Here is a 25,301-nt window from a genome sequence, read left to right on the forward strand (position 1 = left end):
GGAACAGAGGCATCAAAAACAGGTTTGAAGCTCTTGCCTTTTCTGTGTCTGTTAAATCACTGAATTTAGGTGGCATCACTAAATCAGAGAGGAGACTGGGATGAAAATTAGTCTTAGATAATTATTGTTTTTCACAGCCATGAAACCTGCTGAGTACCACAGGCATTGTGTATCCCTGCTTTTTAACTGCAAGTGCTAAAACATGAAGTTCCTCATGGAGTTCACACAAGTTTAATTTCTGCTTTGATTCAACAAGCACAATCTAGCTACAGTTATAGCTAACACTACAGGAACAGAAAGAAAATGAGCGAAGCTTAACTAATATGATTTTATACCAGTCATACCTGCGAAAGGAAATACCACACAGCACTGAGTTTTCAAGAAAGCTCACTCTGAGCAGTTTCTGTAAATACCTACGTACCTTCTTTGGGCCTCACTTATACCAACTACTATAAGCATCTCAATAGTCATAAAGAAAAGAAAAAGGTATTTCCTTTCTTAACTTACTCATATGTAAAATTTTTGTCCTTAAATCATATAAGTGTAACGTTAATAGGATTTTGTAAGGTTAATAATTTCCTTGAAATATGATTCTATACTGCCTATTGTAACTTTACCAGTGCTTTCATTAATTTCATTGTCTGATGATAAAAATAGCAGTTCCAATTTTTCTCCTGCTCACAACTCTATATAAGAACTGTAGAAATTTCAGTACAGTCACATAGCATTTAGAAGGCTCCTCAAAGATACACATTAAAATCAGCAAGTGAGACCAGTTTACAGACATGTTTGATTTCTCTTCTTTTAAAACATAAACCTGTGATGAGAAATGTAGAAAGAACTAAACTTCTGTGTGTGCCCTAAGCAGTTATTCATGACACTGTTACAATATTTTTTTCAGTTTTGATTTGTTCATAAGACGGTACACCTTTTTAATTGCCTGCCTGGCAGCACACAGCCTAAAATCTCAAGAATGAAGGCTTTTCTACTTTCATTTATCACTAGCAATGACAAATGCAGAACGATGCCTCTGGTTTCATCTTTGCAATCTCTCAAATGAATTCTCAGTCTCAGCATCTTTGCAGAAACCTAATTAATTCCATAATCTTTACTTTCAGCAGCCAGGGATTCAGATCCCTCTTCTACACCAGTGCTGGGTCTTCAGTGTTAAATGAACTCTGAAAGAGTCACAACTTACTGTAATTACTAAAACAAATATAGATAACTGAAAATGCTTATAAACAAACTCGAGGCATTATTTTACAAAAATACATTTCAAGACATACGTAATTTAAAGAGCACTGAAGTCAAAGGATATTTTCCTTTGATCATAGTGGGGTTTGGATCTTGCTATGAGTATAAAACTAGAAGCACTGAAAGAAATGGAAATGGCTTCCTATAGTATATAATAAGGGAAAGTTAATGGGAAAAAAGATATTGGTAAAAGACTGTGAAAGATAAACAGCTTTATAGCTGTAAATTATTGATTCAAGGTTTCTATTGAGATGCATTATACAAAAAAGAAACCACATGCAGGGCACTATGTTGTTTCCTGCACTAAGATTCAGTGACGATTATTTTGAGAAACTCAGCGCAGAATTTAAAACAGAACAAAAAATATCTAAAAATGCAGGGGAAATGCTATAAAATCAGGAGAAAATATCCACTTGCTATGAAATGACTAGAAGTTATCAAAGCTCATGAATATCTATGGACATATTGTGAAGGTTCATACAGGTGTTTTATAACTACAACTGTCTAAGAAATAATAGAAATAGCAATAAATAAGGTAACATAATTGCTCTCAAATAGGAGGGTAGTTTAAATATTGCTATGTAACCTACACAATGAATTCTTGAGTTTTATGATCGTTAACATTCACTTCCATTTAAAACACTGATACTGTTAAAATCCTTGTTAAAAAATGCCTGACGAGCTCTACCTCTTTCACTCAATGGAACTGCACAAAACAAGTATTCCAAATGTTGCAATTAAGAGGTACTAGAGTTTACCGGTTGGCACAGTCGTTCAGCAAGTTGGCTGGAAGAATTTTCCATACGAATTGAACTTTTCCCCTTTCTTGCCCAAATATCTGTTGGAAATAACCCCTTCAAACTGAGACACTTTGAAGCATGTATGCTGGAACTGTAACGCTTGTTGCCCCTTCCACTTACTTACAATGAAACTTTGCCTTTTTTCCAGGCTTCTAACATCACTCCAAGTTTTGGAAAGATCAGTAAAGAATGTTGACAAGGCAGTCCGTACTTTCACATATTATTTTAAATGCTATTTTTAATGTTTCTAGCTATTTAATCACCATATCCAATTTAAGCTTTGTAAGTTATCATTTGTATATTACACAGATGCCCTCTTTAAAACAAAAAGCTCTGCCAACAGACAGTGTAAACCTATGACACATCTGCTAAGGATGAAATAATAAATAGTACAATCCAAAGTTATCTATAAATAACAGTATTTCCTGTTTGATTTTTTTTTTTGCCTGTGCAAATGCACTCAAAAATGAGACAGATGTGGGTGGGTTTTTTTTGTCTCTTTCACTTTGTTTTCATGAATGAGATAGACTATTAATAATGTTTTGACTTGTAAAAGAATGGAAGAAAGAAAATGCTATACAAGAGCACTGAAATGTATCATTTAGGCAGTTACTATGAAGACACACAACTAGAATTGATAAATAAAATACAGGACATTTCTTTTTATCTATTCACATTTCTACAGTTTGGGAATCCTGAATCATTCACACCTCAACATTCTCACAAGGAAATGAGAATTAAAAATTGGTGTACTTTGCTCTTGCTATAAGATACTGAGACATTTACCTGAAAAAAAAAAAAAGAATTAAAACGTAGGAATTCATCTTCTACAAAGTGAAACTGGCTTCTTCTGGGTTTATATATAGCAAAGGCAAATATACGTAAGACGCAATTTCTGCTTAGGTCACCACAACACAGCTCTACCCCTACATCATTCCTTGAAGGTACAGAAATAAAATTAAGAAATAAAGTACCAATACAAACAGCTCTGGCTGCATTATTTACATTATTTTCTATGCTGCTGAGGGAAGTGTTCTTGGGAACATTCAGACAAGTATCAGAAAAAGGGCTAAAGACTATACTGCCAGTGACTGTGCTCAATTTGATTCTGCACTGTCAAAGTGTCCTGTCTTATACAGCATCTCGTTTGATCACAGTATCATTTTGGAGCAGTGCTAATATGCAGCAAAGAGGATGAGTGTTGAATTTCATTGCATTGCATGACTTTTAAAAAGAAAAAATCACAGTGGTAGATTCTAATGCAGCTCTTTTCACATTTACTTGTGAAAGGAATGTTTACCAGGAAGACCAATTTCCTTTTTTTTTCCCTTCTAAATAGCTGTTTGACACTCTGATTAGCAGCCCTTCTGCTTGACTACATGTGGATGTGTCCAACTGATTCACAATTTCACATTTTGCTGAGCAACAACTATATTGGCAAGAGAATGCCACATCTTGGGCAAGGTAAAGTATGACACAGCAGCTTTTAAAAGCACAAGTCTCTCCTTAGATAAATGCATTACCACTATAAAGACTTTGCGAAGGTGTGCTGTGAAACTGACCAACTTGCCAGCCCTGATTAATTTCATGCTCAGTAGGACTGCTTTTACTTTTGTTTCTTCTGTCAATTCTACATTTCCAGACTTGATGTTTTTGGAGAAGAAATAATGGAAATGCATACACTTCTCACTTTCTATGTTATAGGGTGTATAACAGCCCTAATTTAAATCTTCTTTCACAAATGTATGGGTCCGAAATATCCTCCAAGGATAGCTTGTATCACTGAATTACCTGTAATGGCTAAAATTTGATACAACTCGCCTATAGCTTTTCTTGGCTACAAGATTAAATGTATGCTTAGGTTCCTAGGTTATAAAGGTCAGGGCAGGGGGAGGAAGGGGCACGCATTAAGATTTGTTTACAGGTCCTGCCAAAGACATAGAAAGGCACTTTTTCCTCATAATGAGTCTTCCTCCTAAAATAGAGTTTCTGTTATATGATGTTATATTATTTTTAATTACACAGTAATTTTAAAGGTATTTTCACACACACAGATAAAACTAATGTCAGGATTCCCAAGCTCAGTCAATATTCAGCCCATTTGGTCTTTGACAACAAATCTACATTTGATTAGCATTTTTAAAAATATTGCAAACATCTTTGTGCATTTATGTGGGGCTTGATTTTCTTATTAAATTGATGGTTGCAAAAATTGCAAACTATTATATTTTCTATGTAAGTATGGAGTAAAAAATAAGTATATCAAAGCATAACCTACCTATGGCATGTTACATTCTTCCTTTATTAAATAGCATTTTCATGAAAGGCTCTAAAAATTAACAGCCTAGGACATTTCTGTATTGCTGGTCCTTAATATGCAAGGTTTCTGCCAGCATGAGTATACTGGCCCAAGATAATATTTGTGTTCAGCTGAAGGCAGCTCTGCAATTAGCAAAATGATGTAACCAGAGATTTGAGCCAGATAAACACTAGTGGCACCAAGACTTTTAAAAGATGCACATGACAACTAAAATGATGCATCTGGGAAAAATCTCATCTCCCTCTTTATTTTTCATTTATCAGAACTCATTTGAAAAACACTGTATCACTATCTGTAAATCACAATATTTCATTTTTTTTAAAAAACAGCACAATAACTATAAGTGACTGATGGGGTTTGTTTGCATTTTAAGGCTACGACTAATGTAGTATTGTAGTGCTTAATTGAAATTAATAGACATTTCAATTTTTATGAGCTAAAGATGGGTTTGTTTTCACTCATGCTATGTTTTGGAGGAAGTGTACATACTATTTCAAATCTGTTTTCAGATCAGAACCACGATCCTCCTAGATTTTTTTATTTCTTAAATAATTAAGTTCTGCTGTTAAAACTTAGTTCTCTCGCTTATATTGGAAATAAATTTTCAGTGAATGGTAGATCCGCACAACTCGAGTTAGTTTCATGTCTAAGATTTAATGGGTTTTGATGAAGAATTCCCCATACAGTCATGATGAAAGGATCTGTGCCTAAGTTCTCCAAATGTACATTTTCACTTTAATGTTAGTTCACGAAAATTTATCTCCTTCAAGAATATTTGATTCTGCATTTCAGAAATTAGAATATTTGTGAGTAAATCCACATCTGGCAAGTGAGAATGCGTTGTAATTAAAGACTCGTAGAGAACTTAGAATTGTAGAATAGGATCACAGAATCACCAAGGGTGGAAAAGACCTCCAAGATCATCCAGTCCAACTGTCCACCTACCACCAACGTTTCCCCACTAAACCATGTCCTTAGTACTTCAGCTAAATGTTTCCTGAACACCTCCAGGAACGGTGACTCCACCATCTTCCTGGGCAGCCCATTCCAGTGCCTAACCACTCTTCAGGAAAATACATTTTTCCTAACATCCAACCTGAATCTCCCTTGGTGCAACCTCAGTAGCAGACAAGAAGGAAAGGTATTTGTGATCAAGATCTTACATTTATTTTGATATGATTTAGCTTTCATTGCTAGAAAGATGCTAATATTTTTATTTAATAGTCTACACCATCCCAGGATGTAATTAAAATATTCTACTTTATTACATACAGCAATATCAGTTGGCATGAATGCACAAATTTCAACCTTTTCTCATTCTACAGTAGAAGCAAAAATATTATTCTAGTACTTACAAGCAATTTTATTCTTTCCTATCATTCCTAAAGGAAGCCACTGGGAAGCTAATAGGATGCCATAAGATAAAGTACAGAAATGACATCCACTTCAACTCTGACATAAGGCATCAGCTAACAACTGCACTACTTTGGCTGCTCTTTTTCTGAGATCAGCATCTGCATAGATACCAAGTAATTGAAGCTGCATATTGATAAAACAGAGAGAGTGTTAGTGGGAAATATAGATGTATCCTGAAAGTTTTCTTCCCTTAAAAATCTTGTATGCAATGATTAGCACAGAATTACAGTTCACACACTCAGAATCTCTCTTACACTGGGACATCCTGTTTTGTAAGTGCCCCAAGGAAAAAAAAAATTCAAGTGGCTTGGTGCTCAATCATAATTTATCCTTAAGTATCCAGGTGTGGAGATGGATAGATTGATCGCTTGCTTTACGTATACATGAGATTTATCTTTTCAACAACCTGCATTTTCTAGTTCATTTCTCCTAACACAAACTCATGGAAGGATGGAAGCTGTTAACACCAGCCTAAAAACTTCTTTCCTAATAAACTACGTGCTGTTTTGGTTTGCTACTGAACAATGTCTAGCTAAACTTGTTGCCCTCAAAAATCTTGCAGAAAGTTGTTTATAGAACACTCTTTCTTCCATCTGAATTTCTGTCTGTAGGGAAGAGCAATATAGGCTGCTGGCAAGTATTTCAGCTATCTAAAGACGATTGCATTTATTGGCAGAAGAAACAAAAATTGCTATTAAGTTACTTACTCTACCCTAAATTTATAATCCACAAATGGCTTCCTTTAGTTCATTTGAGATACTCTGATGTTACAGTGATGGAAGGTGACTCTAGAGTTATTTCAATGTATTAGATGCTATTTTATACTTGGAGAAAATTTTCCTTGTTGGCAAGGAATATGTTTGAGAAAAACAGGGTTACAATAAATAGTCAAAGTACCATCACTTCATTGGTTGTTCAATCCTGACATTTGCCATACATGAGTTTTCTTCACTCTTAACAGAAGACAAAAGATGAAGACTGAAATAGCAATTGTTGTTTTGTAATAAACAAGGGATTTTATTTATTAATTTACTGGTTAATCTGTTTTTTTTATTAGTAATAGTTAGATGTTAACTGAATATTATGCACTAGGGTATCGAGTAATAGTTTGTTACATCTTTCCTGGCTTACTCTTTATACACTGTTTTTCTTATTTTTCCTCCTCTCTTTCTCTTGGTCAAAATATTATTTTGTCTGGTTTTGGTACTTATAAATACGGGACTCAGCATTCACTTTTTTTAAAAGATAGAAAACCAGTTAAAGTAGCTATGCCTCATTTCTCACTTTAGGTGAAATCAGTGTTCAATAAGGACAAAAAAAATCAAAAGAAAAAATAAAGAAACCCTCTACATAACATATGACAACACAGAAGAAAGATATTCTTTCTTTTCTTAACTTCTGCTCTTTATCCACAGCCTAACGAAATTCACCAACAGATTTTTGGGCAGGTTCTTAAAACTCCTTGGACATTTCCTTACATAACTTCAGCAGAGCTGCTCAGTTTTTATACCATCAATGCAAATTAAAGAAGAATAAGCTTCTAAAGTTAGCAATAAAAACTGAATGACGGAGTTAGAATTGCAGCTGCAATGCTTAATGGAGTTCCACGTGTATGGTGAGAATGTAACAAGGGATAACAGCATAATTAAAACTTAAACTGAGCTTTTGATCAGCAGTGAGAAACATTGGAGGTTACACACTATACCTGTTAATATATGGTACTCTGAAGTGTGCAATACTGAACATTTTTTACAATGTGATGTATGTGGAAGGAATTAGCTTTAATGTAATCAAAACTGATTAAAGGGTGACTAACAAGAGAGATAAGTGTAGTATTTTTTGCAATGCTGCAAAATTCTGCTTCACAGTTTGTTATATAAAATAACGTCAAATACACATTAAACTGCATACAGTGTGCAGTACGGTAGCGCATTTCATACATATCCTTGATGATTACATACACATGAAACGTTCACATCTTTTTGTGAGCAATTACAGCTTTGCCAATTTTTACAAGTGACTCAGCCACAACCTTATCATCCAATTTTACACAGTATTTAAAGTTATTGGATTAGTTATCACTGCATCTGGAATATAAGGAAGTAGTTTGATGCAGCTGTCATCTTTAAAAATGAAGTCCCACTGATGAAAGCATTTTAAAAAATAATGACTTTTAAAACATTTTTTTGAGATTCTAGAAATAGTAGTTTTATATGGTACTATAGCAGTGTAATAGTAATAATTATTTAATCTTTGTCTAAAAAAGATTTTAAAGATTTTCCTGTAATGTGTCTCTAGTATGATTTGTAAGATCTCTAATTAAATAAACTGGTAAAGAGCATTCTGATTATTCATCTGCATAAGGCAGCAGAATGTACATAAACAATCTTCTGATCCGCTTTCCTAAAAAGCTAACTAATGAAAGGAAAAAGACTAGTTTCATTTCCAGGTTTTGTGTTTCTCAACTAAAAACATGATTTTATCCTAAGCCTTTATTTTTCTCTTTGCTTTCTTGCCAATTAATTCATATTTGGTCTCTAACAAAAGACAGAAAACTATTTTTTTCTCAATTCTTTCCCTCTACATTATGAACGTGTCCCTTAACAATACCAGTGTTCTTGTACCAAAAAAAAGTTAATGTTTACTGGCTTATAGCAATCATTTTCAGATAGCAAGATACACCTTTTCACAAATATCTGTAAAATCTACAAAGTTGTGACATCCTAACTGATAATTTTGCATTGGAACAAATGGAACTTGAAAGAGGAAGAACTTATTTGTAGTTTTTAAGAACCATTATATAGTTTCCAAAAAAGCAGACTAATTTACTGAAGTTCTCAAAGCTTCAAGAAGTATCAGAAAAGTATAACTGACAGGTGCTTCCTATGAAATTAATCTGAATTCTTTAATATTCTGTAATATTAAAAGGCTAGGTTGAACTGAAAGCAGAAATAAGCATAGAATAGAAAACACAGATTTCATCTTGACTACTCTTCCTGAAGGTTCTTGAATGGTATCTGATCAGGAATGCAGTTTCTCTGTGCCATTTGGTTTGGCAAAAAAAAAAAAAAGAAATGAAAAGAAAAAAAGAATGGTAATCTCAACTGAAACTGAATTTAAATTCATTTTTCTGCAAAATGCAGTAAGGCTAAAACCAAACGTACTGATGAAGAGTTGTTCAGATCCTCTACATTTTACATATATACAAAGATTTATTTATAATAAGTTGATTTTAGTAATAGGACATAGTTGTATATTAGCTGTTTTTCTCTCTTGGGCCTTCACGTATCAAGTCATACGTATGCAGGCAAGAGCTATCCACGCTTATGACTCTAAAAAAGTAGTACATCTTCTTCGGTATACCTGGACATGGTCAATTTTTCTCTGTGTTCCGAAGACAAGCTCATTACAGTTTGCATCAATTCATTTAAATAGCATCTTAAAAACAGCACAAATTATGTAGAATTACATTGTATTTTGTGCTACTTCAGAGAGAAAAGTATTTATGCTTTTTCTGAAAAAGCATCTGTACTTTTACTGTGCAAAATTATATAGAACTTTTTAAAATTCTGTTTAACTGAACATTACATGTAACAACTATAGCAGATGTAAGGTAAATACAAAGTTCACATTTAAGATAAATGCTGTTAGAACCCTCTTGGACCGTCTGCTCCTACAAACCCCAAAACATCAGATCATTAGTGATATCTAAATTCCATCACAATACCAAAACTAATAGCATAAATAAATATTTTAGTGGCATTTACGTTTCTTAAGTTTAAATTTTTGACAACTATCAATAAAAAGAATCTAACAGTGCCATATTGAAAATTTAGCCCTTTTAGAACAGAAATAAGATTCTTATCAGTACATCATACCGATAAGCAGAATGCCCAAGCAGCACAAATAGAAGAGAAATACCACAGTTACAGGCCTGGTAAACTATTACCTGTTTTTTTCAGCTGCACCTATACTCCTTTACTCCTATACTACATTTACACTCCTTTAATTAAGTGCATGTAAACTTAGTAATTCATGTATATGCACATGTATATGGATACATGTGGATGGATACGTGTGTGTGGATAGTATACTCCTTTTCATTAGAACTTTTAAAATCCTGCAGGTGTGAGCTCTGTACCATCTGACCTAACTAACCAGGGTTGCCCAGTCCAGCTCATTTTAATTAGTTACATAGATGAGAGCACTGCAGGTGATTTTGTCTATCATATGAATCTCTCTAAAGATAACAAGTTTATTTTGCTTTAAGGAGATTGTAAGAATCTGCTTCAAAATTAAAGGCATTTTGCTTGAAAACTAGAAAACAAGATTAACAGCCCCAACTGTGTAGCATTTGTAGTTCCACTGAAGTTCCACTCTCATAAGAAGGGAATCTTTCTGCATCTAATTATGGATTTGATACCAACTTTTCATTTCCTATGCATTTAAAGCCTCTGCCCTGACTGCATGAACTCAGCCAGGGAGAACTGCAGCGAAAGCATTGTATTCCCGGCAGTTCTTTGCATGCATGATCATAAGTAGTTCTCTGAGTGGGAAATTACTTTTTTGAATAGATATTAACTATGTTTGCCAAACACTTAAATGAAACCATTACACTGATGACGCTCAGAGTATGGTAATTTATGAAAGCATTTTTGTCGTCCAGATACTGAAACATGTTTTTATTCATTTATAACTTGATCTAATACTTTTCTGGACAAAAACTAGCTAGGTATATCCTCAAGTAAGAGGTGAATTTAGTCTTGCTCATCATTATTGGTACTATCTTTTTTTTTAAACTTATCCGAAGTTTCATACAGACTTCAAAGAAACAGGCTGAGCTCTCAGTAACCTTTGTGTTGCATGTTTTCAATAGACATTTCTTTAGTTAAATGAAGCTTAAGCTTCTTTTTAATTATTATTTTTGATGTAGATAAACAGATGAGTCAATAAAAATCAGCCTTCTAAGTCCAGTCAGCAAATAAGCCCACTAATTCAAATCAGCTGAATATCGTGTCCACAGTTTGAATTTAAATAAAGCTAGGCACAGCTGCTAAAGGACTCTGTGCATGCTTGGGACAATAGTAGCTTCCATTTTAGGTTCCCCAACTTCCCTGTTACTACCACACTGTATTAAAACTAAACAAAAAAGTGTGCATACATCAAACTCATGGAAGCTGACAAAATCCAACAGTGCAGCAAAGTGAACATAAAGATTCTGTTTGTTAAGCTGTTCTTCAGTATAGGAAGCAGACAGACATTGGCAATAACCTATGTATATTAAGATAGTTCTTTCCAGGATAGCGTGTGATAGGGCAAGCAGAAGTGGTTTCAAACTAGAAGAGGGGAGATTTAGACTGGATAGAAGGAAAAAGTTGTTTTGTTTAAATAAGAGTAGCGAAGCTCTGGGACAGGTTGCTCAAAGAGGTGGTGGATGCCCCGTCCCTGGAGACACTGAAGATCAGGCTGATCCGGGTTCAGAGCAACCTGAACAAGCTGTAGGTGTCCCTGTTCATTGCAGGGGTGTTGGACTACATGACCTTTAAGGGTCCTTTTCAACTCAAACCATTCTATGATTCTGTGACATTCAGTTTTATTACAAAGTAGAACAGCTGGACTGCTATTTGGTAAATCAAAGAAACGTGTGAAAAATTATTATTAAAACAGAACTTAGTCTCTACATGTGCTGAACCATCCACATTTATGAAGTTTCCCTGGCTTGTAACCCAAGTAATCAATTTTTCTTTTTAATAATGGAGTATCTATCTGCTGCATTCCCTAAAAATTACATTTATAATTTTCACAAATCTGAGCTCTCTTAAGTCACTGGATATACTTCCATTCCCTTCAACAGAGTTTGAATTATACTGATAATAAACAATTAAGACGAATCCTTTTAGCCAAAAAATAAAAAGATCAAAATTGGAAAAAAGAAAGCAGTCAAGATTTCATTTGCATAATGTTATTATTTCACGTGGAAAAGTATCAGATGAGTTATTATTAAGCAAGTAATATCAAAATTTAGAAGATGCGAACTAATATATTAGTAGACCTTTCATATTAATTTTCAGTCTTAAACAAAGATTTTCTTTAAATTGTAAAGTAAATTACAAAGACAAAGTCTATTTTCAGATCCTAAAAGTTTATCTGATGCTGTATTGAGTTGTCTCCCTACACAATTTTCCAGAAGTGTGTGAAAGTCTTACATGGGCTAAGTACTACGCATGCATTTATCAACAACTAGTTTCTGCTATATAGAGTTACAAAAGAAGCAATTTAAAAGCAGAGAAGGAATGGAGAAAATAAACAAAGCATTGAAAGAAGTTAACGGCCTAGAGTGCAGAAAACAGATTCCCATGACCCAAAGTCCATGCAAGAATGCTAGTTTATATTTCTTGTAGGAAAGTACCCTGAGTTTCTGTGCGTACATTTATACAGATCATGCAGTGATTAAAACCATGGCTAACCACTGACAGACTGAAAATACAATGGCATTATCGATTAGAAATATGAAACACTGAATTGTAAGATGAATAAAGTAAACACAGCCTTTCTCTCTAAATTGCAGGCATCAAGTTAGTCACTGCTTTGAATTAGTGTCACTGCACAACTCTGAGAAGAGACTGATCGCACAGTTTAATAAGTGATCATATCTGTAGAATGTTTAGCGTAGCATCCCCATGTTATTTGAACGGATATGTACTTCACATGCCTTGTTTTACTTGCATACAATCTGCTTATAGCGTAGCTCAAGCATTCAGAGAAAATGACTTTTGCTGTGTACATTGTTATTTCAGGTCGTGTGTCACTTGTTTAGATAGAAGAGGTTGCTAATTAAGCAATAACAATTAAGGCATAGGGCATTTCCTGGAGATTAATGACTAACTAGGAGGAGCTGTGCCATGCGCCATTAACCCAGCCAGTCACTCACTGTGATGGGGCAGATTTCTTCTAAGAATATTAATGTTCTAAAATAACAAGGCTGACTCTGGACATAATATAAGTGTACACAGGAATAAATCAAATTAAGTGCATTATGACGATTTGTGTAGTGAATTACAGATCTTTTCTATTCTCCGGTTAAGATAAGAAAACGGTACAACAAACAACTCTAAATGTCATTAAGTGCTTCAGCTTCTCCAAACTACTCTCTTTAGACCTGTCTTATGGTATGTTTGCTCCTTTGATGACCATTTTTTCAGCTGTGGTTCTCATCATAAATATTATTTAGTGCTATCTGGTGCCTAGCAGTGTTCCTGGTAAAAGGCCTACACTTAAGAAAACACAGCATAATCCTTCACACCTTTGTTGCGCTCCTCAGCTCTTGATGAGCAGAGATATGTGAAATTCTCCTCTGCAATTTACCAGATTTCCTCTCCACAGGCATGGAAGGAAGATGCAGCCTTGAACCATGCAGCTCTTTTCTCTTTTTCATGGTCTTTGCAGCAAAGCATTTCTTGAGCGATCTATTTAAAAACAGCATTACTAAATGCTAGCCTGTTTGGCAGTTACTATTTTCCCAAATTGTGATGGTTTACCTTTACATTACCCCTGCAAGACATTTTTTGCTTTCTTCCTCACGGTCAATTCTGCTCTGCATCAGCCATCTACAGCTCTTTAATTTAAAATTCATCCAGAAATAACACTCAGCACAATACAGAAGGGAGTGGATGAAAGGTGGGAATAGAGGGAGAAGCCCAGAAGGTGAAGTGGAAACCTACTAAGCAGAGAGGTGCAAATGATGAATTACTTTTCCCTCCTGCAAGTAATTTCTTGCTTAAGGCTCTCATCCGCAGCCACCTTTTTCCTCAACCCTTCTTCCCTCATCCGTTAGTGGTTTTCACCTTTTTAAAGACATTGATTCAAATAAGTAGGTTAGATACGAAGCTATCACAGCAGTTTTCTGTCTCCAAGGTGAAATAAACAGCCACGTTCAAGACTATTTTTAACTAACTGAACTTCTCTTAGGAAGAAGATAGCTATAAAATCCCTTTCTGAAAATTGTATGAGTGTTCAAGATTCATTTCTTTATTATATTTCTCCAAATAGTTCCATAATATAATTACCGCCTAACATTTACTCGTAATGAAAAAGATCATGTATTAAAACTTTGAAAAAAAATCAGAAGATATGAAACAGCTGCAATAAATGAAGAAAGATTATTGGTTAAATGGAATGATATCTGGAAATTCATTCTGTGATCACAGCGTTTGGATCCTGACCTAGTATTTTACCATAGCAGCAGAATAAATTAGAGATATCCCTCTGCCACCTGGAAAAGTTTACTGTGGAGAAAATCTGAGAATTACCACCTTGAGTAATTCGAAAAGCTCAGCTGATTAAAGGGGTGACCTTCAGTTTCAGTGCAAACTTCTTTAATTGCAGAACTAGCTTTTCTGCAAAGGGAGCGATAATTTAAGCAAATCATTACAGATATAAGGGATTAAAATTCTCAAAATAATGTGCTTTTTACTTATAATACAAATTATTCCCAGGGTATCTTGAATCTCCATAAAACGGCTGAAACCTAGAAGCCTAAATTTTGTTTCTGAGTGCATACTGAGATTATATTTGCACTAGTACAGAATAGTTATTGAGGCTCATCTGAAATTACAAAGTACAAAAAAAAACCATCAGTATAATATGAACATTAAAGAAAGCCAAGAAAGTTGAAGAACCAGCATCTGGAGCTTTCCTTTCCATTCTTCCTCATTTTGTCTTTGTAATGTCCGTTCTTTTCTCAAGACCCCAAAAGGGGTCATTTAAACAATGGGAACAACATTAACAAAACCCTTTTTTAGCTTAAAGACAGATGTATTCTCTCTAACATAGTATTTTTTTTTTTGCCGTTCAGAGATTGCACCAGTGTAGCTCAACAAATGCATTTTTCAAGGTGATGAGAATGAGGAAAGCAACTAAGGATTCGTTATTCTCTCATCCTTCAAATCACTTTAAAATAGCAGGTAAAGTTTCCATAGAGATCATGGCTTTATTATACCAGGTGGAACTAGCTAGAGAAAATGCCTTTCTCAACTTAAGAATAAAGACCTTGAGTGAAACCACAGGGAGCAAGCAAAACACTCATAGGCCTCTAAAGATAAATAACATTTCATCAATTAATGATTCTTACAATGGTGCTGAAACATTTTCTTGTGACTTCGAGTGCTTTATATTTTCTCAGATACATTTCAGTTTGAAAAGTCATATGCACTGAAATAACAACAAACAGCTTCTCATTTGAAGTAATCACTAGAAGAATTGAGATAATATCAAACATGGGAATCAGAATTTATTATACCTGCTCTTTTTCATAAAAATATTTTTGATAAATCAGCAGGTGGCAGATCCTCAAACATTTGAGGAGTACATACTTAAGGACTGGCTTTCCCTTGAAGAACTTAACATCAAGTATAGGCTGAGAGAGCAAACAGAAACAAAGTGATAATGTTTTATACCATATCCAAAAGTTTTCCTACTGAACCATGTACTTTCACAGTGTTTCCTTGCTGAGATTTCTTTGTCCTTCCCCATTTTCTGACTCTTCTACCAAACAGGGAACTTCTAGCGAGCCTACGGCAAATGGTTGCTTCAACTATAAACGAGACTCAGTCATATAACTCTGAGGTGCACAGAAGATCCAAGGCATAAATATTATTTACACATTTATTTATTTCGAAGCAAAGAAAAACTCTTCAGTACTCTGATATAAAATATTCAGCAGGGGAAAAAAAATAAGGGTATTATGGATTACTGGAAATCACTGTGAGAACAGGGAAAATCTGTAATTATCTCCAAGAATCTTCTTCAAAATGTAAAAGTAAAGGCAAATTATGTCTGAACTATGACTGAGTGCTAAAGATTCAGATTAAATCTAGAGGATTTAATAAGCGGAAAATGAGATACCTAAGAAAAATGTTTCTGACAGCACACTGAGGGTGGTAAAGCTTCTGACCTCTCTATTTTGGACATGAACATTTGTGGAAAACCCACTGACACTGCGCAAAGCGCGCCATATGATATTCCAGTTGAACAAAATGAGGAACTATTTAAATATCACTTGCTGACTCATCTGAGTTCTTCAAGCTCTTCTCAGAAAGACAAGCAGTTGGAAGATTTCAAAAAATAAAGCTTCTCATCTCATTAACCACATAACACAGGCCAAAAGCAGGCCAAGGAAGCACTTCAGATGCACATGCCTGAACAGAGACCCAACGACAGTCAGCACTATGAAAAAATCACACACACCAACAAAGCTCTTGGGCCAGATCCTGTTCTCATCTATTCCCTGAATTTACGCAGGCAAATACTCTAGGAAAAAAAAGCTGTCTTGAAGCAAAACAGATGCTCATCTCTGTTGTGCTAATTCATTTAGCCAGACAGAGTTGCTGTGTCAAAGAGAAGAAAACACATTCACTGATTTTTCTGTGTATATTTTCACTATTATATATGATTGATTACTCAGCCTGGCAGCTAGCTTCATCATTTTCCCAGAATCTTTTCATAATCACACTGAACACACGGATTTGATTAAGTGAATTCTGTTTATGTTCGGTAAAATAAATGTTAAGAAGAATTTTTTTCCTTAAAAAGGGCAATTTCATCCAAAAGAGAGCCTATGTGAAAAAAAATGATAGTTTAAAAGCAATGTCTGCCTTTATTTGAATTTGGTTTTCCTGTATTCTGTATTCATATTATGCTTTGTATAATACTGTAGAATTACTGGATTATGATCCTTCAAATTTATTGTCAAACAACAATTTGTTGTTATCAAAATTGAATTATTTCAGTGTTCCTACATCTGAATTTTGATCTTACAGAATATACCTGCACTTTTTTCAAGACAGAAACCTCTTTCAGACAGAGCTACTAAATGCCCCAGGGAAAATTAAATCAAATTTCCCACTGATACTGAGCTATCAATTAATCCAATACCAAACATTTAAATATTTTGCCCACAGATATTAAGGAAAATTTCTTCAAGCTTAATCACATTTGCCTGGCTTAAAGTTCACAGCCATATTACAATAAATTCTTTCTTCCCTTAGCTTGGCTTCCATATTCCCTAAATCTCAAACTAACAGGCAGCCACTAGCTGACAGGTTGGATTCCTTTACAACGTATGTTGTATAAGACGACTTTGATAATTTTAAATTTTCAAAATTGGGGAGTACTTTGTTCAGACCCTTACACTGTAGTAATCTGTGCCAGTTCTGCAAGTTTTCAGAGTTGGCCACACGATGCTGATGGCATTGGTCTTGATATTTTTCAAAGAAGTATTTAAAAAGAAAGTATTTCACTGTCACACATGTTTTATAGCAGTACTTCTAGATCCTCATTTACAGAGAATGATGGTGACTTGGCACATTACAGTCTCAGCTTACCATCAGTTAGATGGAAGAGGTTACTAATTATACAATGGCAATTAAGACATGAGGCTTTTCCTGGAGATTAATGGCCAGCCAGCAAGAATTGTGCGCAGAGCTTTTAAACCCAACCAGTCACTCACTGCACTGCAGCACAATCAGATGGCATTCTTTAAAGGATATAGCTTTTCAGAGTGACAAACATAGGACTGCAGACCTTTTTGTGCTCATCCGCAGAATATACTTAGAACCAAATAACGAAGCTACAAAGTAGTTAAAGGCAGGAAAAAACACGCTCTACCATGGATTTTGACTACTTCCATTCCCTTCAGAGATAGGATCAGATCTTTCACACAATTAAACAATAGATCACAGCCACCTAAACTAGCATTTTAAATCAGAACTAGCTTCAGTATTTGCAGACTCCCCCACTTATAACCTCTCCAGTTACATTCTTCAAGAACCCAGTTACTGAAACCACCTTACCATTGTTGCTTACACTGCCAAACTGATCTTCAGCAAACCTCTCAGTTCTTCCTGGTCTTTAACACCCTCGTCCTTCCGTACCTACTTCACTTTTGCACCTGCAGTTTATTTCCTTCCTTAGGCCAACCTGCTGCCCCAGCCCTCAGCTTCTTTTCCTATTAACTTTTTCCCCCTCTATCTTGATTTTCTTTTTCTCTTTAAGCTTAGAATACTTATCCCTCTTCCCAGAAACACTTTTTAAGGCAGGTTCTTTTGGAGCTTCAGGTCAGACTATCTGGGCTTTTCTGGATGTGGAAGGAAGAAGCAGAAGCTTTCCAAGCAGATGAACTACCTTGAAGCCGTACGAAGAAGAGTCTGGGTTGCTTGCTGCCCTCACGCCCAATGAGAAAAGGAGTGGTGCTTCCAGGTTTAAAAAAAAATGACATTTCTAAAGGTCCATCTTAAAGGACTAACCAGGTAAATTAGTTAATCAGAAAAAGGAGACTGATCTTATCTTTAAATGTCATTTTCTTATTGGTGTGAGCTGCTGGAAATCTCTTCAGCATCACAGCTGCCTTACTGGCCAGTAACAAGCAGTTTGCTCTGTCTGAGGCAGAAAATTAAAGCCTGCTGCAGCATTTACACCTGCGCACACAGCCCATTCCACTGCAGGCCAGGCAGGGACTGGCATCAGGGTGGCAGAGACTGTTACTGCAGACCTTCTCCCTGTCCAAAACTGTCTCAGCAAGTTACGGTTGCTAGCTCTCCACTAACCTACCCTAAGAGGTGCTACCTGCTGAGGAGCAATTGCAGCAAGCCATGGCTTACTGCACAGCCGTTCTGGATGCTCATGCTGCCTTTGCTCTCATTAATCCTGATAGCTGCAATGGTGAACTTACATTACAGATTTTCCTATGGGTCATGCTTGTCTCCCCTTTAACAGCATTTCTGCTATGGACCATGCTGTTCTCTGACTTGCAGATGTTTCTGCAGGCCATCCTGACAACTTGGCTGTCACTGCAGTGATACACTCACACAATAATGAAGTGTGAAGGGAGGAATTCACTTGACCTGCTGCCACACTGCTTCCCACTGCGTGGGACGGAGAAGGGAAAGCTGGGCCCCAAGCACGGGGCTAGGGGAACAGGAGCCATAGGAAAGGGCCTGGAAGTAGGATAAAGAGTGTGAGTAAAGGAGAAAGGGCTTAAGAGGAATGGGAGAAGCCAGGGGACAACAACAGACAGAAGCTGAAGGAAAGCAGCCTTTGAGCTAGGTCAAGATGAAAACACTGGAGGCCTGGTTATGGGACACAAGACACAGACTAGACTTTAAGATGAAGACCCAGAGAGTGAGGAGAAACTGGCAAAATGCGAAAGGGGGCTGTATCACCAAAGGTACTGCCCTGGGAAGAAAAACTCTCGCAAACTCAGGCAAGGAGGAGAAAGACAGCTTGGCAGGAAGAGGAGCGCAGAATGGGAGACAGGCCCAGTGTGAGGGAAAACAGCTGGAAGATTTCCCCCAGATGCCTGGCACAGGGGAGAGAACAACAACTGCTGCAGCCTAGGCAAGACAGGAACAGGGAGACAGGGTACAGCTGCTGAGAACTGGCTCCAGAGGGGCAGCAGAGGTGGAAGCATTATGGCCAGAAGCCAAGATGGAGGACAGAGGCCCAGGGAGGGGTGGGAGATGCTGTCCTCATCCGTGGTTCAGCAGAGGCCAGAGCAAGACAGCTGCTGAGAGCAAGACAGAGGAACCAGGAGGCCTGGGAACATGGGAAATAGCTGAAATGAGACAGATGAGGTGGCAAAGGCCCAAATGGAGAGGCTTTGGGAGATGAGGGAGAGCACAGGTGTTGTCTAAGAGAGTCAAAAGCCACAGCTAAGGATAAAGGAGCCAGTTAACATCCCAAAAGAAAAGGGATAAGACAAAAGATTAAGAATATCCCCATTTTAAAAGGTTTTGTGATGCGCAATAGGCTTCAGTCAACTGGAATCAGGCAGAGAGCTGGCCAAATTGCACCTAGACAACTACCTGTGTGTCTACACACAGTCCAGCTTCAGCTGTGAATGAGGGCTGGAACCAGTGGTAGGCAGCATGGCTGTAGTGACATTAAAAACTGTGAAAAGCGAAGAGCTTCTACATTTGGCCTCTTACAGGGTAGATACTGCCATGGATACCAGTGTTGCTAAGCATGCTGCTTCCTAGGGAAATCTGAGCTTGTAGAACCACAGGATGACTTTAATTTAAGGATAATATCAGTGCACCTTTTGGGAAGATTTATAACAGTAACCCAGGCAAGTCTGAAATCTGAAGTAATCCCCCATGCTAGGATAGAGCAGAGATGCAAAGACCTCAGGTCAATAATTTGTTTTAATTTCCACAGGGAAATTACTACTATAGATCTGGTTGTTAATAAGTATAGCTGAAACTGAAATCAGTGAAGCTGCATCTATTTATCCAGGGGAGAATGTGGGCCACTATTTACAATATTATTTATTATTTTCCTTATTTAATATGTATTTAGTACTCTTCTTTGTAGCTTCTGCTCCAGACAAGTCCACACAATTTCTTTCATCATTTTACAATTCTCCTTTCATACTCCTGTTAGCTGGTATATGGATCTCTTTTCTCCCCTTCCTTGTATTATATTTTGCATATTTCCACTGAGTTCTGAAATTCATTCTGTCCTTCTCCACTTTTGTTCCCAGCTACGTTTTCATCTTTATGCCTTTTTAATATACAATATGAAACTGTGATGAAATATGATAAACACTAATACGCTTATGTTCAAAATGAAGAAGGATATGGAATTTTCATGTTCATAGTTGAGCTATTCTCTTCTCTTTCATTACCATTTAACATCACTGACAAAAATAACTTTAATATGTGAACATTTCTTGCCTTCCAGATGTCTTGCACTGAATTTATTTTCCCATAAAAGAGTTCTCCATGAGAACGACTCTCTAATCTCCTACTTAGCTAATTCATTATTTTGTTCAATTTTCAAAGGATATCATCAGTAACAAAAAAGGAAGTACTGAAATTAGCAACCACATTAGAAAGAAAATGTCATTTTGTCTGCCTTACACCTTGTCCAGGCACTGCTGCCACTTGCCCCTCTCCTCTTAGCACTCCTGGGCTGTCAAAGTTACAATTTACTATCGACAGGTTTCATTTATTAGTTAAACAACTTCTGCCAGCATCCAGAAAATTAATTTTGAGAGCATAACACTGAAATCACTGCTCATCATTGTATTCAGTAATTCATTCAGCAACATTTAGCTAACCATTATAATTATAACACAGAAATCTCACATTCATTCTTATTTTCTTTACACTTTCTGATCAACCAATACAGTTAAAAATCAAATGTTTCAGCAGAGCCCTAATACATTGTTATTTTCTTAAGTGGCATGTTCATTTAAGACATGATGATATTGAGGTCATGGTTTGCTATTTCTCTAGCGTAACGATAGCAGTGCTTATTCACTGTACTCCTCCTTCCACTGCTTTGGTATCTCCCAAGCGCAAGGTTTAGCTCACTGAATGTTCTACTATGACAGAAGCAATTTTGAACTAATTTCAAGACAAAGGGAGTGAGTGCTTGATATATCCTTTTAAGGGTATTTCTGTCTCAAACCCTCCAGTTAGAAAATGGTATGAAATGTTATGAAAGACAGATTGTTAAGCATCTGAGCCAATGCAGCTATTAGAAACAATCAGAAAAGATAGCAAAATATTCTAGATTCCTCCTAACATAACAATTTGTCAGTTTTTCCTAACTACAAACTCATTAAATCCTGTAAATAGCTCTGAGTATCTCTTTAACTGTACCATACAATTTCAAAATAAAAACCTGGTTTAATTTTATGCATATGTAACCCTTTTAAAAGCAAGAAATAAGTGATTCCTTGCAGATGAGTATGAATCAGACCCAAGGTGGTCTGAAATCTAACAAAAAATAAAAACATGCAAATGGTATGTTACTGTTGGGTAACATAATTCAGAGCTCCAGGCTTATGTGTGAAATGGTCAATAAGGTTTTTGTTTCTTTAACACCTGCCAACTCCCCAGGACTGTCAAGGCCCAAGCCATTTAGTCACCATATTCCTCATTAAAGTCAGTCAGCTGAAACAATGCAGCCATGTTATAGCATAATATAAGTCTAGGTATTATGAGGAAGGGAAATGGAGTATCTCTCTTTCACTTTCTCATAGCTAAGAAGGCTATCTTTTTTCATGCCAGAAGCATTCATATTTCAAATAAATTATGTGGCCATGACTTAGCTGCCATGTTATCTAAATCAGATAATTATAGGTATAAAGATTTGTTTACTGACAGTTTCACATATTAGTTCCTGATTTGAAAGTTTGGCAATTATATGTAAATTTGTGACACATATTTATGTGTGTTTTGATCAAATCTTGCCTTTCAATGCAAGTCACAAATGCCAAAAGAAATCACTCATATGCAAGCTTGATCAGTTGTTAACGGGATCTAGGCAGCATCCCTCGTTTGTTTTTACCCATCAACACCATTGATAAATAAAATACCTTGACATTGATTTACGAATACACTGACTTAATCTTCTTATTGCATAAAGTTAAAATACAAGAAAAATATTTTCAAGACAAACTTATACGGGAACTCCTGATTCTGATCACTTCATGGTGTTGGTTCCCCCCTCCTTTATTTTTACCCCTTGTTTTATAACTAGAGGGAAATAAGGATAAAAAAATTATTACTGTGACTAAACCTCTACAAGCTACAAGGAATGGAGGTAGACAGCGCACCTTCTGCTTCCTGCCCACTGAAAACTCGTAATCTCTGGGAGAGACAGAGCACTCCAGGCACCTCGATAGTCTGTCCAGCTCAAAAAAAGACCTCCTAATAAACGTCACATTGAAGTGCAAATACCTTGCATATTACATTGTCGTAAGACTACATTCAGCAATACTCTATGTTTTAAAAGGGTCTCTCCAATGTTCTGCAGCTGGAGCTAGTATGATTTAACTTGAAGTAAAAAAAAATGTAAAGGCTTTTAAAGCTTTCTTTCATTCTTATAAAAAAAAGAGGTCCCTTCCATGTTTGGATACATCTACGTTTGTACAAGATACGAGAAGCACATGTACATCTAATTTATTCTGAAGACAGTTTTATTTCTTTATTTACTCAAGAAGTAGGGCTCTGCTGATAAATGGCCCAGCACTAGAATACTGGCTCTACAGGAATACAGCTCTGTTTCTAAACTAAGATGAGAATTATCTCTGATGAAATCTTCATTGCTACTTACATGTTTCCATAGGAGTATTTCATTAAATTCTCAATCATTTTCTAATGATCTAGTATTTCATTAAAAAAAATCCATTCAGCTTAGCTACGAGTAAGCATACTTTAGTAAGTAGGCATACTGCATTAATTTTGTCCTTCAAAATAAAAAAACAATGCCTTTGGAAGTCAACTTTCCTTGGTCTTGTAAAATAGGAGGGATCACCTTGAGCTGGTTTAAAAGATGTGAATGAGAGGTTTTTTTTCCTGTATGAAACACACTGCTGAATCCTGATTCTTATTTCAGTTTTTAAGAGAATCCTTTAGTTTTAAAAGATTCAAAGACTTTTTTTTCCACTGCTAAGCTCCTGGACTTGCATCATAGCTACATCCCTTCAAATTTCCTCCAGTTATGAAATGACTTGTTTGGCCTGTTTTATACAAGAACTAGCATTAGCTGATGCTGTGGCTTAACCCAGCAGGCAGCTCACACCACACAGCTATTCACTCTCTCCCCCTGCAGTGAGCTGGGGATAAAGAACTGAAAAAGGTAGAAGTGAGAGTACTCACATGTTGTGACAGGGATGGCTTAATAAGAAAGAGGAAAAAAAACAAACAAAAACCCACCAAAAGAATAAATAGGTGATGCAGAATGCAATTGCTCACCACCAGCCAAACAATGCCCAGCCCGTCTGTGAGCAACAGCAGCCCCAGACCCAGCCAACCCTTCCAGTTTCTTTTTATCCCAATTGGATGGGATCCTGGGCAGCCTGATGTAGAGGCTGGCAACCCTTCTCCCATGGCAGGAGGTTGGAACTACATGACCTTTAAGGTCTTGTCCACGCTTAGCCATTCTATGGTTACTGCTCAGCATGATGCCATGTGGTATAGAATACCCCTTTAGCCAATCTGGGTCAATTATCCTAGTTGTGTCCTCTCCCAGAAACTTGTGCACCCCTAGCTCCTAGCTGGCAGGGCAGCATGAGAAGCTGAAATGTCTCTGACTCAGGGTAAGCACTGCTCAGCAACAACTAAACATCCCTGTGTTATCAACATTATTCTTACCCTAAACCCAAAACACAGCACTACACCAGTTACTATGAAGGGAAAAAAACCTCTCTCCCAGCCAAAAAATAGGATAGATGATCATCGTTTAACCACATATTTGGTAGCTCCCGATCACCATAGCAGTCAAGCAGCATTTTAACAAGTTGGCAAATAATTACTACAGGATTACCACTTCCAAATTCTAGGTAAGATCCTTGAAGCTGTACACAACAACTTTGTTTCACCTCAGCCAGTTTTACTGAAGAGCTATGCAATAGCTAAGAAGAGTTGTAACTTTGTTTACATGCGTAAGGATTCACTAAATTGCTGGACTACATAAAATGTTTCTCCCTATAGAGAAACAGGTTTCACAAATCAGAGTTTAGAATAGGTTTTAATGCCTCTCTCATACACAGAGTCACCGATGTAATTAAAGGTTAAAGTCAAGAAGATCAAATGTTAAAAGCAGAAATGTGCTCCTTCTCTCCTGAGCTTGCACGCAATGCTCCTCCATGCTTCCTTCTTTGTTAGCTGACGCTGAAGGACCTTGACTATCTTCCTCCTTAATTATCTCAGGTTGGAAACAGATTTAGTCCACATTTTTATTACGTTTCTCTGGTAGGGGATAGACTGTCTCCTCCTTTTGTTGACAAGGAGAAGAAAATACAACAAAAGAAAACCCTCTGTTTCCATGGGAAAAGTTAGACAAAACACAATTAAAGCCAACTCCTATCATTTGGGGCTCCTCAGCTTCCTCTAGCTTCAGCCTCACGTTAGAACTACTTTGCAGCAGAGCTAGGCAACCTGGTTTCCATACTGTCAAATGATGAACAAAAATCTTCACAGAGGGAAAGGCTACCCCTTCATGAACGCTAATGACAGACAGCATTTCCAAACCTTCTGTGATGCCATTATATTCTTTATAGACTATAATCGATTTTTATGTCTCCCAAACAGGCAATCTGCAATTTATAAGCTACATCATTAGACCTTTTCTCATTGCTTTTATTTTCTTCTCAGTGATGTAAAATGTGTTACTAGTAAGAAAAACTGCTTAATTTGTTGCTTTTTGCCCTTGATTTTGGACTAATTCTGTTTTATTTCTTAGCTTCATGAAAGGTAAAAAAAAAAAAGCCTAAATTCTTTTCTTAACAACATAACTGGACATCTCCATGAAGTAATTGATAGGATAAAAGCAAAATTAGCTTTTTGACCATAGGTCCAATCATGAATATAGCTCATGAATAGCTTTCAAAATAATTTAGAACAAAATTGCATCTACTTTATCTGCTGATCTCCATGTACAATTGCAGGTTCCGGGCTGCTGGCATTTTATGGCAGTCCCAGGCAGCTGTCGATATTGAAGCA

The 25,301-nt window shown here is 36.4% G+C and overlaps 1 protein-coding gene across 25 annotated transcripts in view; it reads right to left on the bottom strand.

The window, feature by feature from the left end:
* NRXN1 (neurexin 1) overlaps nt 1-25,301 on the bottom strand; it is a 658,401-nt gene that overhangs the window by 608,055 nt on the left and 25,045 nt on the right. The window contains exon 3 of one of the 25 annotated variants that reach the window (XM_021391196.1): nt 13,180-13,256. The exons of the other annotated variants lie outside the window; for them this stretch is intronic. Within the exon in view, the coding sequence (XP_021246871.1) occupies nt 13,222-13,256 (35 nt within the window). The 3' untranslated portion in view covers nt 13,180-13,221. Of the gene's footprint in view, nt 1-13,179; nt 13,257-25,301 lie in introns of those variants that run through there. 25 annotated transcript variants of the gene reach the window in all.

Source organism: Numida meleagris, chromosome 3, assembly GCF_002078875.1.
Source record: "Numida meleagris isolate 19003 breed g44 Domestic line chromosome 3, NumMel1.0, whole genome shotgun sequence".
Classification (NCBI taxonomy): Eukaryota; Metazoa; Chordata; class Aves; order Galliformes; family Numididae; genus Numida; species Numida meleagris.